This window comes from Schistocerca americana, chromosome 8 (assembly GCF_021461395.2).
Source record: "Schistocerca americana isolate TAMUIC-IGC-003095 chromosome 8, iqSchAmer2.1, whole genome shotgun sequence".
NCBI classification, from domain to species: domain Eukaryota; kingdom Metazoa; phylum Arthropoda; class Insecta; order Orthoptera; family Acrididae; genus Schistocerca; species Schistocerca americana.
The window spans coordinates 311,839,882-311,855,360 of NC_060126.1; the positions used below are offsets into that span (position 1 = coordinate 311,839,882).

At 42.2% G+C, this 15,479-nt stretch overlaps 1 protein-coding gene across 1 annotated transcript in view; it reads left to right on the forward strand.

The window, feature by feature from the left end:
* The window catches only part of LOC124545132 (G protein pathway suppressor 2), a 109,290-nt gene extending 95,364 nt beyond the window's left edge, over window positions 1-13,926 (forward strand). The window contains exon 9 of the mRNA XM_047123958.1: window positions 12,798-13,926. Within this exon, the coding sequence (XP_046979914.1) occupies window positions 12,798-12,914 (117 nt within the window). The 3' untranslated portion in view covers window positions 12,915-13,926. The remainder of the gene's footprint in view (window positions 1-12,797) is intronic.
* Window positions 13,927-15,479: the final 1,553 nt, after the last annotated feature.

Consider the following 15,479-nt stretch of genomic DNA (forward strand, 5'->3'; position numbering starts at 1 on the left):
ATGGAAGGTGACTATCATGGATAAAGAGGGACCTGCATGGTTTTTGCGGAAGGAAGGAGTCAGAAGTACAGATATTCTTAACGGTTTAACTATGCTGTGTGGTAAAGAAACTCCTGTTTACGGGACAGGTCATTGTCACTAGCAGTGCGAAGTTGGCATCACTGGGACTCATTGTTATGCTACACCCACCATATTCAAATTTCTCCAACAGATTTAGCTTCATTTGATAACATGAAGGACGTGCTGCAGGATAAAAGATTTGGCAACATCAAAGAATTGCAGGCAGCCATCCGTGAGTGGGTGTGTAGTACCCCCAAACAGTGGTTTTGTGACACAATAATGAAGTGACCCAGGAAGGTGGCAATGGTGCATTGACGTTGGGGAGGGGGGGCACATTGAGAGATCCCTGTACATCGACTCATGTTAAGTAATAAATAAGGTGCACAAAAACTGCTATTGTAAAACACTTGTGAACGCCACTCCTATTTTAGATATTTGAGGTAAAGGGAGTACTGTGTTGCAAACCAAATCATACTTTTCAGGTGATCTTTCATTGTGTCTTAACTGACTGCTATTGAAATGTGGTATCAGCAGATGAACAGGCTTTAAGTTTACCAAGCAGTTTTTACAAGAACATTTTTACCATTATTATAATTTTACGTTCCCTGGTCATTGCTTTTATACTTTTGTTTGAGCTGCGTAGATCTGATGCAACCCAGTGTTTGACACCCTTAACATTTTCTGTTAGACTACATGATACGCACATACACGCATATAAGCGAACACAGACTCTGAAGGTCATGTGACGATCTTACTTCGTTCCCCCATAGGTAGTGGTCGTGAGCACTTTTGACCCATTTCTCATGGACACCGGACTGCTGAAGGCCCTGCACTTAGTTTTCCCATCACTTCCTTGCTCTTCCGATTGGGTGAGCTCCAGCAGGCTTTCTCATAAGTTTCTGTCCTCCTGGCAGTGTGCCCTGCCAGGCTTATTCTGTGCACTTTCATTTTCTGCTTGATGTTCAATTGTCCTACAGTTCCTGGTTCTTTCTATGTCTCCATGTGTTCTCTAAACGGATTGGTCCAAAGATCTTTCTCATGATCAAAGATCAGCTTGTTCTCTTCATATTTGTTGTGGTACTTAACATTTATGTCCCATATAACAACACTGGTACCACCACTGCATTAGAGGCTTTAAGTTTAGTCTTAACTGACAGATTTTTTGATGATACTTGTTTCACACTGAAGTAAGTTGATTATTTTCTTGTTATAGGTTATTATGCCTGTTGAACAAGGTGATGAACTACTTAAAGGTTTCCACTTCAATTATATTCCATATTCCAATTTGTAATGGGGCATTATTAGGTGCTTCTCTGGATACTTCTACCGTTTCAATCTTCTTCAAATTAATCCTCGATCCAGTCATACTGGCATTCTTTTTCAAATCCTCTACAGTTTCTGCCATCTCTTCCTCTGACTCTGCTATGGGTGCAATATTGTCTGCATATACCAATAGCTGCATTCTTCCATTTAGCTTCACCCCTTTACCTTGTTTTTTCACCTCCTGAATTACTTTCTCCAGGACCAAATTAAAAAAGCAATTACTTAATCTGTGTATACTGTGATATGTTCCTAGCACATCTCCCAGGTTTGTATCAAAGAGAAAATTTGATCCGTGGTTGATATTCCTGCCCGCAAAACCTGCCTGGTCCTCGCCAATAGTTTCTTCAGCAAAAGACGTCAGCTTTTTCAGAATTATTAATGATAGCACTTTGTATGTTACGCTTAGTAGAGAAATTCCTCTAATTACTACAAATCCTTTTATTGGTCTTTTTATGCAGTGAGATAATGGTAGCTCACTACCACTCTTTTGGGATCTACTCTTTTCTCGATATTTCACTTACGAGATTATACATCTTTTTCTGAAGTTTCGCACCCCCTGCTTTCAACATCTCTGCCATTATCCTATATTCTCCTGGTGCCTTATTATTCTTCAGTTTCTTAACATCTACATCTTGTTAATTCAATTTCTTCTTCCTTTATGCCTTCTGTGATTCTTCCTTCTGGGGAGACATTCTTCTGCACAGTACAGACTCCAGATACTGGAGAAGTAGTATCATTTCCATTAGTTTTTTCCAGATGCAGTACACTTCCAAATAATTCTCCCATTAAATGTATTTTTTCATTCAACTAAAACTAATTTCACAAATTTGTTTTATTTCATATCACTACATAGTGTCACCACTACATATTTTAACAGTGCAGCAGACTCTATGGAGAAGTACTATTCATTAGACCTACCGAAAAATTTGTCCAAGTTTTCTGCAGTTTCTTTCAACTGCCCAGTGAAAATACATTCCTGCAGATAAAAGCATTGTCAGTTAACAGTCTGAGTGCATTACTGACACTGACCACTTATGTATGTAGAAAAATGATTGGGAACATCAAAAAACTTGAGCTTGGAAAGTGTGGCAAGTTGTAGAGCCAGAACAAATTGTATTGATAGCATGTGTTGAAGTGAAATCAAGCAAAAAATTAAGAGAGAGTATGGTTTACAGAGATTTTTCGTATAGAATGGAACACATCAGGTGAAGTGAACAGTGTCAGAATTGTTCTGTTCATTAAGGACTGAGGCAAATGAAATTCTGGTCCCACATGGAGAACAGTCTATCAACTTGAAGCAAAATGCTGAGAGTCCTTGCAACTTTTAGTGCACTTAGTATCAAGAACAGCATTTAAGTGCCGAGAACTCCTTTTTTAAATGCAGGGATATACAATAGTACACTCAGTGGGCAGGAGGTCAGAAATTCGTGACAAATCAGAAACAAATGTTCTGTCAGGAAATGACATATCTGACAATTGTTTATAGAGCACAGGTGTTGTACAGAAAAGCAAATGATAAAAACTGAGATCAAGAGGCAGTGAAAGAGATTTTTTTTAAAAGAGAGAAAACAGTGGTGAACAATCCATTACAAACCTCTACATAGATGGATGGGGAAACCATTTGTAACCAGGCACCAACAGAATGGGCCAATGCAAAATTCGACAAATAATTTTAATGTATTAGGGAGTTTCAAATTTGTATGCATTCTGCTGCAGAGTGAAAGGTACATTTTAGAATGGTTCAAGGTCAAAGAAGAAGCGAAGCCAACTGCAGAAGTTGTTGGACTCGAAGGTAAGTAGAAGAAAGAAGAAAAAGTTCTTGGTTCTGAAACAAAGAGCTGAAGAGAGAGATACTAGAGAAATCGCATTTTTAACTAAAATGGAAATTGGGATGAAAACAGGTGGAGTGGGAGGAGTACAGAGTGTAAGAAAGAATGGTGAAATGACTTGTAAGTGAAGTCAAAAGAGTCTTAGGATGTATACTTATCAGACACTGAACATGGCAAGTATGGATGCTAAACATCAGCTTTTACCAAAATATCCCAGCAAGATGCTATGAACTTCATTTCCAACAACCCAGTTGCTTACCTCTGATTCTGTGAAGAGTTCTTGTACACAGAGGCAAAAAAATCAACCCAGATGACCCTTGGTATCTTCAGTGAGTCTGGGGGCAAAGGAAAATTCCAAATCAGTGGAAAGAATCAGTAGTAGTAATAGTAGTAGTAATTGTTGTTGTTGTTGTTGTTGTTATTGTTATCTTCAGTCCAAATTGGTTTCTTAGAGCTCTCTACACTGGTCTACACAATGCAAACTTCATCTGTGGCTACCTATTGCAACCTTCATCCATTTTAACCTGCTTACTGTATTCCTACCTAGGTTTCACTGTGCAGTTTTTACCCCCCCCCCCCCCCCCCCCCATTCACTCTATTGCCAAAGTGACGATTCTGGGATGCCCCAGGAAGTGTCCTATCATCCTGACCCTTTCTTATACTGCCACAAATTTACTTTTTCTGCAATTTGATTAAATACCTCCTCATTACTTACTCATCTGCCCACATAATCTTCAGCACTCCTCTGTAGCAGCACATTTCAAAAGCTCCTATTCTATTCTTGTCTGAGCTGCGTATGGTCCATGTTTCACTTCCAGACAAGGTTACTCTCCAGACATATACCTTCAGAAAAGACTTCCTAACCGTTAAATTTCTCTCCTTCAAAAGTGTTTTACTGGCCAATGACAGTCTACATTTTATATCCTCTCTACTTCAGCCTTCATCAGCTATTTTACTGCCCAAATGACAATACTCATCCACTACTTTTAGTATCTCGTTTCCTATTATAATTCCCTCAGTATCACCTGATTTACTTCAGCTACATTTAATTACCTTTCTTTTGTTTATGTCCATCTTATAACCTTTTCTCAAGACACTACGCATTCCATTTAACTGCTCTTGCAAATCCTTTGTTGTGTCTGGCAGAATTACAATAGACCCTCCCCCCCCCCCCCCCCCCTTGCGGGTCCAGGGGTAAGAATAGGCCTGAGGTATTGCTGCCTGTCATAAGTGGTGACTAAAAGGAATCTCACACGTTTCGGCCTTTATGTGATGGTCCCCTGTAGGGTTTGACCTCCAATTTTAAAAATTTTCCCAAAGAGCAAACCAATTGGGGAGGGGCGCCTTACATGGTGCATCATGTTCATCGTGCATTGAGGTCTTTAGTCCACTTTCTCGTTGTCGCATTGCAGTCCTGCCCATTCTCCATCTCTTGGGCAAGGACACCTTCCTGGGTGCATTTTCCACCATGCACTACGCAGTGTCACTTTCTGTGCTGACAATGACCATGGACTTCTTTGTACCTCATATCTGGCACAGTAGCCAGTCCTTTGTGGTGGGGCCGCCATGTAGCCTGTTGGTTGTAGTCCCCTAACAACACAGGGATCGCTCTGCTGATGCCTGCGCCGTTAACTCCCCACGTATGCCAAGGAGTAGATGTCCGTCACCCTGGGGCATTGGGATTCCCGGCAATGGCCATCCTGCCGGGTGGCCTTTGCTGCAGCTAGGTGGCACCTGTAGGGACAGCCCCTGGTCGGAGTGGGTGGCATTAGGATGGATGACATGCCATGAAGCATAGTACGTCATTTCTTGCTGGTGGTCCGCCACCAGCAGTCTCTAAGCGGGCAAAGTCTAACTTTAATGCTAAGAAATATGACCCCAACTCATTCCCCTCCCTGGCCACACCATGGGAGAAACGCCAGGCTAAGGATGGCAGTGAAGCATTTCGAGGACAAGTTTGGGGAGGAGGAGGACTTGTCCAAAATGTACTCTGGGTCAGTTTTGATAAAAACAGCATCCTCTGCTCAGTCACAGGCATTACTCACTTGCGACAAGTTGGGGGATGTTTCTGTTACCATCACGCCTCATACGAGCTTAAATATGGTCCAGGGTATTATATTCCACAGGGACCTTCTTTTGCAGTCTGACGACAAGCTGCTCGCCAATTTAGAGCAGCAAGGTGTTCATTTCGTCTGGTGCATCCATCGGTGTCCGAGGGATAACCAGGTTGTCACCGGTGCCTTCATCTTGACCTTTGAGGTGACACATTGGCAGAGAGGGTCAAGGTGATTGTCTACCGCTGTGACGTCAAAACATAGATCCCTCCCCCAATGAGGGTGTTTTTAAGTGCTGGAAGTTCAGCCACATGTCTTCCTGCTGTACTTCGTCTCACCTGTCGAGATTGTGGATGTCCATTGCATCCCAATACTGCATGCGCCCCACCTCCCATCTGTGTCAACTGCGGAGAGCATCATTCACCTTGCCCACCAGACTGCAGGATTTTACAGAATCACGGAATATAAGACTCTAGACTGACTGACCTACACTGAGGCTAAGAGAAAATTTGAGCACCTGCATCTTGTGGCTATGACCACCTCATACGCCGCTACAAGAACAGTTCTCACCCTATCAGTTCCTCGAATTCCTGTTGCCTCTCATAACTGGGAGACTACATCTGCCCCCTTGATGGCGAGGGGAACTTCCGTCCCTGTTGCTCCCGTACCACCTACTTTGGGAGGAACACCTCCCGCCCGCCCCCCAACCATTGGGGATTTCAGTCCCCACTTCTGAGCCAGAGAAGGGTAAGGCTTCTTCGGCTCCTCTCGCCAGGAAGAGGTTCATTGGGTCACTCCCTTCCCAGTTTTCTGACACCCGCCAGTGGCTGAAGAGCCCAAAAGCAGCTGGTCGTAGCGCTTCATGCTCATCATCAGTCCTGGTGACTGATTCAATGAAGTCCTACCACCCAGGGAAACTCAAAGAACAGTGCGAGAAATCGAAAAAGAAGACCCCTCAGAACAAGGAACTTGCGGTGGCAGCAACTGTTAAGCTTTACACCTGGCTATCTGCATTGGCCTCCAGGAAACCTTGTTCCCAGAAATGCAGGCTCCTACCCTCTGTGACTATAAGGGATATTAAAGGAACCGTAGCGACTATAATCGAGTGTCAGGTGGTGTTTGCGTTTATGCCCTAAACTCAGTCTGTAGTGAAATTGTGCCCCGTCAAATCCATCTTGAAGCTGTGGCTGTCAGCATATGGACAAAATACAAAATAACTGTCTGCAATGTATATCTTCCTCCACATGGTGCAGTACCACTGAATGTATTTGCTGCACTGCTTGAGCAACTCCCCAAACCTTTCCTACTTTTGGGAAATTTTAACGCCAATAACCCCTTGTGGAGTGACACCATGCTTATTGGCCGAGGCAGAGATTTTACTGTCTCATTTCAACCTCCACCTATTAAATTATGGGGCCGCCACACATTTCAGTGTGGCTTGAGGTAGTTACTCGGCCATTGATTTATCAATTTGCAGCCCAGAACTTCTCCCATCTATCCACTGGAGAGCACTTGACGGCCTGTGTGGTATTGACCACTTCCCCATCTTCCTGTCACTGCCCCGGCATCAGGCCCACGGACACCTGCCCAGATGGGATTTAAACAAGGCGAACTGGGAAACTTGCACCTCTGATGTCACAGTTCACTCTCCACCATATGGTGACATCGATGTGATGGTTGAGCAAGTGACTATCACAATCATTTCTGTGGCAGAAAATGAGATCCCTCGCTCTGTAGGGTGGCCCTGGTGAAAGACTGTCCCGTGGTGGTCACCGGAAGTCGAGGCAAGTACAGAGTGTCAGTGAGCTCTACAGCTCCATGCCCATATACGCCTTCTTATAAAACGACAGGAAAAGGAGTGTTGGGAGAGGTACGTGTTGACCATTGGGTGCCATATGTCGCCTTACCAAGTCTGGTCAATGATCAGATGTCTCTTTGGGTACCCGGCATTACCATCAATGCCGTGCTATGTACCAATGCAAACGCGATTGAGCACTTTGCTGAGCACTATGCCTGTGCCTCTGCGTCGGAGAATTACCCCCCAGCCTTTTGCACCCTCAAACGGTGGATGGCAAGGAAAGTCCTCCCATTCACTAAAAGCCACAGTGAACCCTATAACGCCTCATTTATGGAGTGGGAACTCTTCAGCTCACTTGCACATTGCCCCGACACAGCTCCTGGACCGGATCGGATCCACAGTCAGATGATTAAACATCTCTTGTCTGACTACAAGCACCATCTCCTTGTCATCTTCAACCGGATCTGGTGCGATGGCGTCTTTCCTTCACAATGGCGGGAGAGCACCATCGTTCCGGTGCTCAAACCGGGTAAAAACCCACTTGATGTGGATAACTATCGGCTCATCAGCCTCACCAACGTTGTATGTAAGCTGCTGGAATGTATGGTGTGTCGGTGGTTGGCCTGGGTTCTGGAGTCACATGGCCTACTGGCTCCATGTGAGGGCAGCTTCCGCCAGGGGTGCTCTACTACTGATAATCATGTGTCCCTCGAGTCTGCTATCTGAACAGCCTTTTCCAGACGCCAACACCTTGTTGCCATCTTTTTTGATCTGCGCAAAGCGTATGACACCACCTGGCAACATCATACCTTTGCCACATTATATGGGTGGGGTCTCCGAGGCCCGCTCCTGATTTTTATCCAGAATTTCCTGTTGCTCCGAACTTTCCAAGGCCAAGTTGGTGCCTCCCATAGTTTCCCCCATATCCAGGAGAATGGGGTTCCGCAGGGCTCTGTGTTGAGTGTATCACTATTTTTAATGGACATTAACAGTCTAGCAGCAGCTGTAGGACCGTCCGGCTCACTTTCTCTGTATGCAGACGACTTCTGCATTTTGTACTGTTCCACCAGTACTGGTGTTGCTGAGCAGCACCTACAGGGAGCCATCCACAAAGCACAGTCATGGGCTCACGGCCATGGCTTCCAGTTTTCGGCCGCAAAGTCATGTGGCATGCACTTCTGTTGGCATCATCCCACTCATACGGAACCAGAACTTCACCTTCAAGATGATCCACTCACTGTGGTGGAGACATATCGATTCTTAGGATTGGTTTTCGACACCCGATTGACTTGGCTACCTCACATTTGTCAGCTCAAGCGGAAGTGCTGGCAGCACCTCAATGCCCTCCACTGCCTGGGCAATACCAACTGGGGTGCAGATTGCTCTACTCTCTTACAGGTCTACAAAGCCCTTGTTCAATCCTGCCTTGACTATGGGAGTCTGATTTATGGTTCGACGGTGCCCTCCGCGTTGCGTGTACTCGACCCAGTGCACTACTGTGGTGTTTGCCTAACGATGGGAGCTTTTAGAATGAGTCCGGTGACCAGTGTCCTGGTGGAGGCCGAAGTCCCTCCGTTGAAAGTCAGGCGTGTACAACTGCCCGCCAATAATCAATAATGCGGCCCACATTCGTAGTTCTCCTGAGCATCCAAATTACTGTCTCCTTTTTCCACTTATGGCAGTTCATTTCCCGCATTGGTGGCCCAGGTCAGGGCTAACGATAGTGGTTCGCATGCGATCGCTTGTGTCTGAACCGGAGTCCTTCCCTTTACCACCTCCCATCTGGGTCTGTCTGCATACACCTCCATGGTGTACACATAGGCCGCAGATTCGTCTGGACCTTTCGCATGAGCCTAATGACTTAGTTACTCCTGCCACTCTCCGCTGTCACTTCCTTTCGATTCTTGATGTGTTCCAGGGCTCTGAAGTGGTTTACACTGATGGCTCAATAGCTGATGGTCATGTTGGCTTCACCTACATCCACAGAGGCCAACTTGAACAGCATTCCTTGCCCAGTGGCTGCCGTGTATTCACTGCAGAGCTGGTGGCCATCTCTTGTGCACTTCAGTGTATCTGTTCATGCCCTGGGGAATCATTTCTTTTGTGTACTGGCCCATTGAGCAGCCTGCAAGCTATCGACCAGTGCTACCCTCGCCATCCTTTGGTGGCATCCGTCCAGGAGTCCATCTATGCCCTGGACCAGTCCCGTTGTTCAGTGGTGGTTGTGTAGACCCCAGGACATGTCAACATCCCAGGCAACGAACTTGCCGACAGGCTGGCCAAACAGGCTATGTGGAAACCGCTTCTGGAGATGGGCATCTCTGGACCTGACCTGCGTTCTGGCTTAAGCCATAGGGTTTTTGGCTTTGGAAGACAGAATGGCATAACAGTACACACAACAAACTGTGTGTCATTAAGGAGACTATGAATGTGTGGACGTCTTCCATGTGGGCCTCTCGCAGGAAATCAGTTGTCCTCTGCTGGCTCCACATTGGCCACACTTGGGTGACCCACAGTTACCTCCTGCGCCTTGAAGACCCGCCTGAATGTCGTTGCAGTGCCCGGCTGACAGTGGCCCATATTCTGGTGCACTGTCCCACTTTGACTGCCCAGTGATGAAATCGTGGGTTACTGGACTCGTTGCCGCTAATTTTATCTGACAACGCCTCATCGGCTGATTTAGTTTTACATTTTATTTGTGATGGTGGGTTTTATCTTTTGATCTAAGTTTTGGCGCATGTCCTTTGGCCGTCTGTGTCCAGCACCCTAGTGCTTCTAGGGTGGAGGTTTTAATGTGTTGCAGAGTGGCTGGCTTCTCCTTTTTTTAACTTTCATGGTTAGCCAGCCATGGTAATCTGCTTTGTTGTTTTAATCTCTTCATCCTGCTTCTTGCGTTTCTGTGGTTTTCTTGTCCCTGATGTCCATTTACATGTTTGTTGTCCTTAATTGTTTATTTTATTCTCAAACTTGTGGTATTGTTTTGTTCGGAACAAGGGACTGATGACCTCGTAGTTTGGACCGTTTCCCCCCTCTTTTAATCCAGCCAACCAGCCAAGCAACCAACCAGTTACAATATAATGTGTTTTTCCAGATATATGGACAAGTTGTCATTTCTGTATTGTGCACAATATTTTGATGAACAACCCCATTGTCTTCTTTAGGTGCTGCAAGTACATGTAACAACACTACTCAGATCACCTGAAGAAGACAACAGGACTAGTCGTCAAAATATTGTGCGTAAAACCTATTGCTGCCTATATTTTATCCCTTCTTTCTTCAAAATTTTGAAGAGTGTATTCCGGTTGATATTGTCAAAAGCTTTCTGTAAATCTACAAAAGATATAAATTCAGGTTTACCTTTCTTTAACCTAGTAAAAACCTGTATTTAAGAAAGAGGAGAGAATAATCTCACATATTATGAGGAATCAATACACTCTGGAAATAATTTTTTCAGCAGTATATGTGCCATTCATTTCTGACCAATCATCAAGAATATGTTGCTTGATGAATGTTTGGAATATTTATGAGTAAATTCTGCAATGAAAAATTTACTATCAAAAGGATTTTTGCAGGGTCTTGTCATTTTTGCTCTATACTGACCAAAAACAAACCTGATAATGAATTTCTCAGCTATATTTTAAATATTTAAAAAATGATCCAATAGATTTTGTGCCGTGATTTTATATTATAGATGAGACTTGCATCCACTTAACACCAAAAGTGTCACAGGAATGATAGCTATGTGTTAATTTTATGAGTCGGGTAGTTAAGTTCATCTATTAGGAACATTATGACCAGTATTTTCCAGAATGCAAGGGGTAAAACAATAACCCAGGTGTGACACTGCTTCGGCAGGTGTGTGTGTTTGGTTGTTTCTATGGAAGTGTAGATGTCTGTATTTACTTAAACTAGAAGAGGAGTTATCCACTTTTTATAATGTTGGTATTAACAGTCATTGCTGTCTGTAGTTGTTTTAATGTTATGTTAGTTTTTATTTTATTGCAGACTGAGTCTAGTTCTATTTCAGTAGGAAGAATTTTTCTACAGTGTAACAGTCTCCCCACCATGAATCATCTTATTGGCTGATGTGATCTGTCATGACTTCCTCTCTTGTACATCTCTACCTCTCTTTATTCCAGAGTTCCATTCATACCCAAAATCTCCAATTATTTGTTGCATGCATTCCAATCTTTGTGTCTTGTGTCTTGCAAAATGTTTCCTGATGTTTTAACAACATGTCCTATTATCCTCTCTCTTCTTCTTGCCAGTGTTCTTGATATGAGATGTGATCAAAAGGTAATGGAAATTTTTGCTTTTGTTAAATAATTTTTATCTACTCATCAAATTTGACCCCTTCAAAGTCATCTCCACAGATGTAATACACTTGTACCTCAACTTTTTCCAGTCTTGGAAGCAATTATGGAACTCACTTTTAGTTATGATGTTCAGCTCCTTCAGTGATTTGGTTTTCATCTCATTGATGGTGGCAACATGACCTTCTTTCGTGGTTTACTTCAGCCTTGGGAATAGAAAGAAGTTCCAGAGGACTAAGTCTGTTGGATACAGTAACTGAGACAACATAACAGTTTCATTTCTCACCAAAAAATCACGAACAAGCATTGAGGTGTGAGCGGGACTGTTATCGTGATGCAATTTCCGCAAGTGATTTTGGAAAAATCCTGGTGGTTTTCATCAGATTGCTTCACGCAAATGGCATATAACTTCCAGTTAGTATCCCTTATTGACTGTGCAACCGTAAGTCAGGCACTCATGATGCACTGTCCCATTGTAATTGAAGAAAACAGTGAGAAGAACCTTCACATGTGATGTAACTTGTTGAATTTATTTTTGGCCTTGGCTCTTCAGGCAGTTTCCATTGGGATGAATGAGCATCGGTTTCTACATCATACCTGTGTACCCATGTTTTGTCACCAGTTACAGCCTTCTTTGGAAGCTCTGGATCATTGCTGACTTAGTTCAGCAATTCCTCAGTCATATCTGCATGATGTTATTTTTGGTGGAAATTCAACAACTTTTGAACAAACTTTTGTGCGACACATATCTTGCCCAAATGCAAGAAAATTGCTTGACATCAGTCAAAGGATATGCCGATTTCATCAGCAACCTCTCTGATGGTGTTTTGACAATTTTCCAGAAGCATTTTCTTTATTTATTCCACATTGTCATCAATAATTGATGTGCTAGGGCAGGGTGGTTGTCATCTTCAACATCATCTTGATCCTCTTTGAAACATTTATACCACTTGTAAACTCTGGTCTTACACATTAGCATAGAGCCACCAAAAAACACAGTGAACATTTTGAATGCAGTGCTGCACTTTATTCCATATTTCCATTTGTTCCTCAATTTAAGGCTGCTGTTAATACTAGTAGACTTCTTTTGGTCAGTAGTGCCATATTAGCCTATACTAACCTATTTTTGATGTCACCCTTGCTTCATCTCTCGTGTTATTTTGCTACCAAGTTCACAGAATTCCTTCACTCCATATACTTCTTGTTCATCAATTTTGATGTTATGTTTATTGCTAATCTCGTTTCTGCTGTGCTTCATTACTTTCGTCTTTCTTCAGTTTACCTGCAGTCCATATTCTTATTCTGTACTCATTAGACTTTAGTCACGTTCAGCAGGTCCTGTAATTTTAAGTAGACAAATGAGTAGTTTACACAAAAGATAATATTCTGTATACTGAGTTTTTATTTATTTATTTTTCAGAGTGTGTATGTTACGCAGGCACAAAGTAATCGTCTATTGTACAGCCAAGCTGGTCCACCTGGTCACCAGGCACCTCCACAAAATAGATATGTTACCAGCATGCAGCGGGAAATGTGAGAAGCTTGGAGAAGATATGTATGAAGAGACAGAATACAAAGTTAATTGATCAGATAACCTTTGTAAAAGCATACTGCTGACAAAATTGCCAAGTGTTTCAGGCACTGTTGTTTGAAATCAGCGAATTCACATTAGTTTTCAGTTATCTGATAAAAGGTGACAGTATATACAAGAAAATATTTACTATGTTTTTTAGAAGGTTAGTATTTTTGTTCGCATGAAAGTACCTCTAACATGACATCACCATAGACTACTGTAGACTGGACATCTCATCTGCTTGGTACAAACTATGCACAGAAAGTCTTCTTCTCAAAATGTTTAATGCCCATTAAGATTTTTGCAGTAGCTTTTAGGTGTGAGCTCTCTAGGCTGTTATTAATACTATTGTTAAATTTTTTGATCCGTGAAATGTTGCATCTACTATCCTTACATTTCTTTACATGCAGGAACCAGTAGGTGACCTATTTTTACATTGCTTAGAGGCACATTTGTACAAATTTTCAATCATTTGCTTTCATTTTTCCACATTTCACACAATTTTTTTTCCTATTTAAAATTTTTTTTTGTTACTTGCTGTTTTAATAACTATTGAATTTTAAAAATAATTTATTTTTATTTTTCTTATTGTTTAATCTGGCTTGCAACACTAGTATGGAGGAGTTAAAAGAAATGGCACATTAAAGGAAGTAGCACGAGTTCAGAGCGCATCATATAAGTTACGGTTGTTTCTTCACGTGTTTGGTGATTATGGCAAAACTTTTGTGCACAATTTGAGAGTAAATGAGAACATCCCATACATGTTCAGTCATTTAGACACCTTTGTTAATAAGAATATTTTTCTTGTGTACTTAAACTGAATATTTGTCACTATTGTTAGGCAATATATGAGGTGAAATGTATAGTCTGCATAATTAAACACTTACAAAGTACACATATATTGTTGATATGCTACATATTATTGTCTTTTTGTAATTAATTATTTTAATAAACATGAGAACAGTACTTAACTTGCCAAGATTTTTTTATGTGTTTCCAGTTACGGAATAAAAATTTCAGATAGAAAATCAAAGATTTGATTCAATAACCATGTGTCATGTTTAAGATCTAAGATGTGGTTGTTTGTGCTAAATGAATTGTAATCTTCAGCTGACTCTTGTAGCTTTTAAATTAATGATTGCTTCCCTAAAATTATTATGAAAATAACACAATGTAAACGTATCACATCTTTTATATCTACACCAGGCCACATTGTATGAATGTTTCATTACACTTCGACTTTTTGTTTATTGAAGACTTCTGGTCCTATTGAAGGTTGTAGGAACTATTGACCATAAAAGTAATACACACTTTGGAAGTCATGTACTTTCTATTTAATGTGTAATAACTTAAAAGCACATAAAATTAACAAGATTGGTAAGGAAGGTAGACAATCACAATTATAGTTAAAGAGTGTAGTTCATCCTAATTTTCACTCATAATAAGAAATATGTGTTGCATTGCATATTACACCCACCATATGTCATCCGGAGGGACATAAATCGAACTGGGAAGAAATCACGTATGGGGTTCCCGAAGGTTCAGTCTTAGGTCCACTACTGTTCCTCATATATATGTAAATGATCTTCCATTTAATATAAAACAAGCAGAATTAGTTCTTTTTGCAGATGATACTGGTATTGTAATCAATCCAAGCAATTGTAAAGAAACATCAGAAATGGTGAACAAAGTTCTTAAAAGTAGTATTGACTGGTTTTCTGTGAATGGTCTCACCCTCAATTTTAAAAGACACAACATATTCATTTCTGCACTTCTATGGGTAATACACCAGTGATAAGTGAACACATGGTAAGGAAATAATAAATGGCTGGAAACTTCAACATTTTTGGGTTCCATATTGATGATAATTTGAATTGGGAAAAATCACATTTCGCAATTCCAGAAACAGCTTAGTTCAGTCACATTTGTGCTTAGAACCATTGCAAATCTTGGGGAGAGAGAAATCAGTGAGCTGATGTATTTAGCATATTTTCATTCAATAATGTTATATGGAATAATGTTCTGGGGTAGCTCATCTTCAATAAACCAAAAAATGGAAAATCCAGAGTGGAATGTGGCAATATTATGAGAAGGAGATGCTGTGTCACAGATAGGCACAACAAAAAAGACTCTCACAATTAAAGCTTTCAGCAATCAACACCTTTGTCGACAAAAGGCGCACCCCCCCCCCCCCCCCCCCCCCACACACACACACACACACACACACGTAAATGCAAGTCACACATACGACTGTAGTCTCAGGCAACTGAAACCACACTGTGAACAATGTGGAGGTAAGGAGGAGGGGCTGGGGTGGGGAGGGGAAGGGATAGTATGGTGGAGGTGGCAGACAGTGAAGTGCTGCAGGTTAGACGTAGGCAGGGGAGAGGTGGGCGGGAGGGGGGAAGTAGCAGAAAAGGAGAGAAGTAAAAAGACAGGGTGTGGTGGTGGAATGACGGCTGTGTAGTGCTGGAATGGGAACAGGGAAGGGGCTGTATGGGTAAGGACAGTGACTAACGGAGGTTGAGG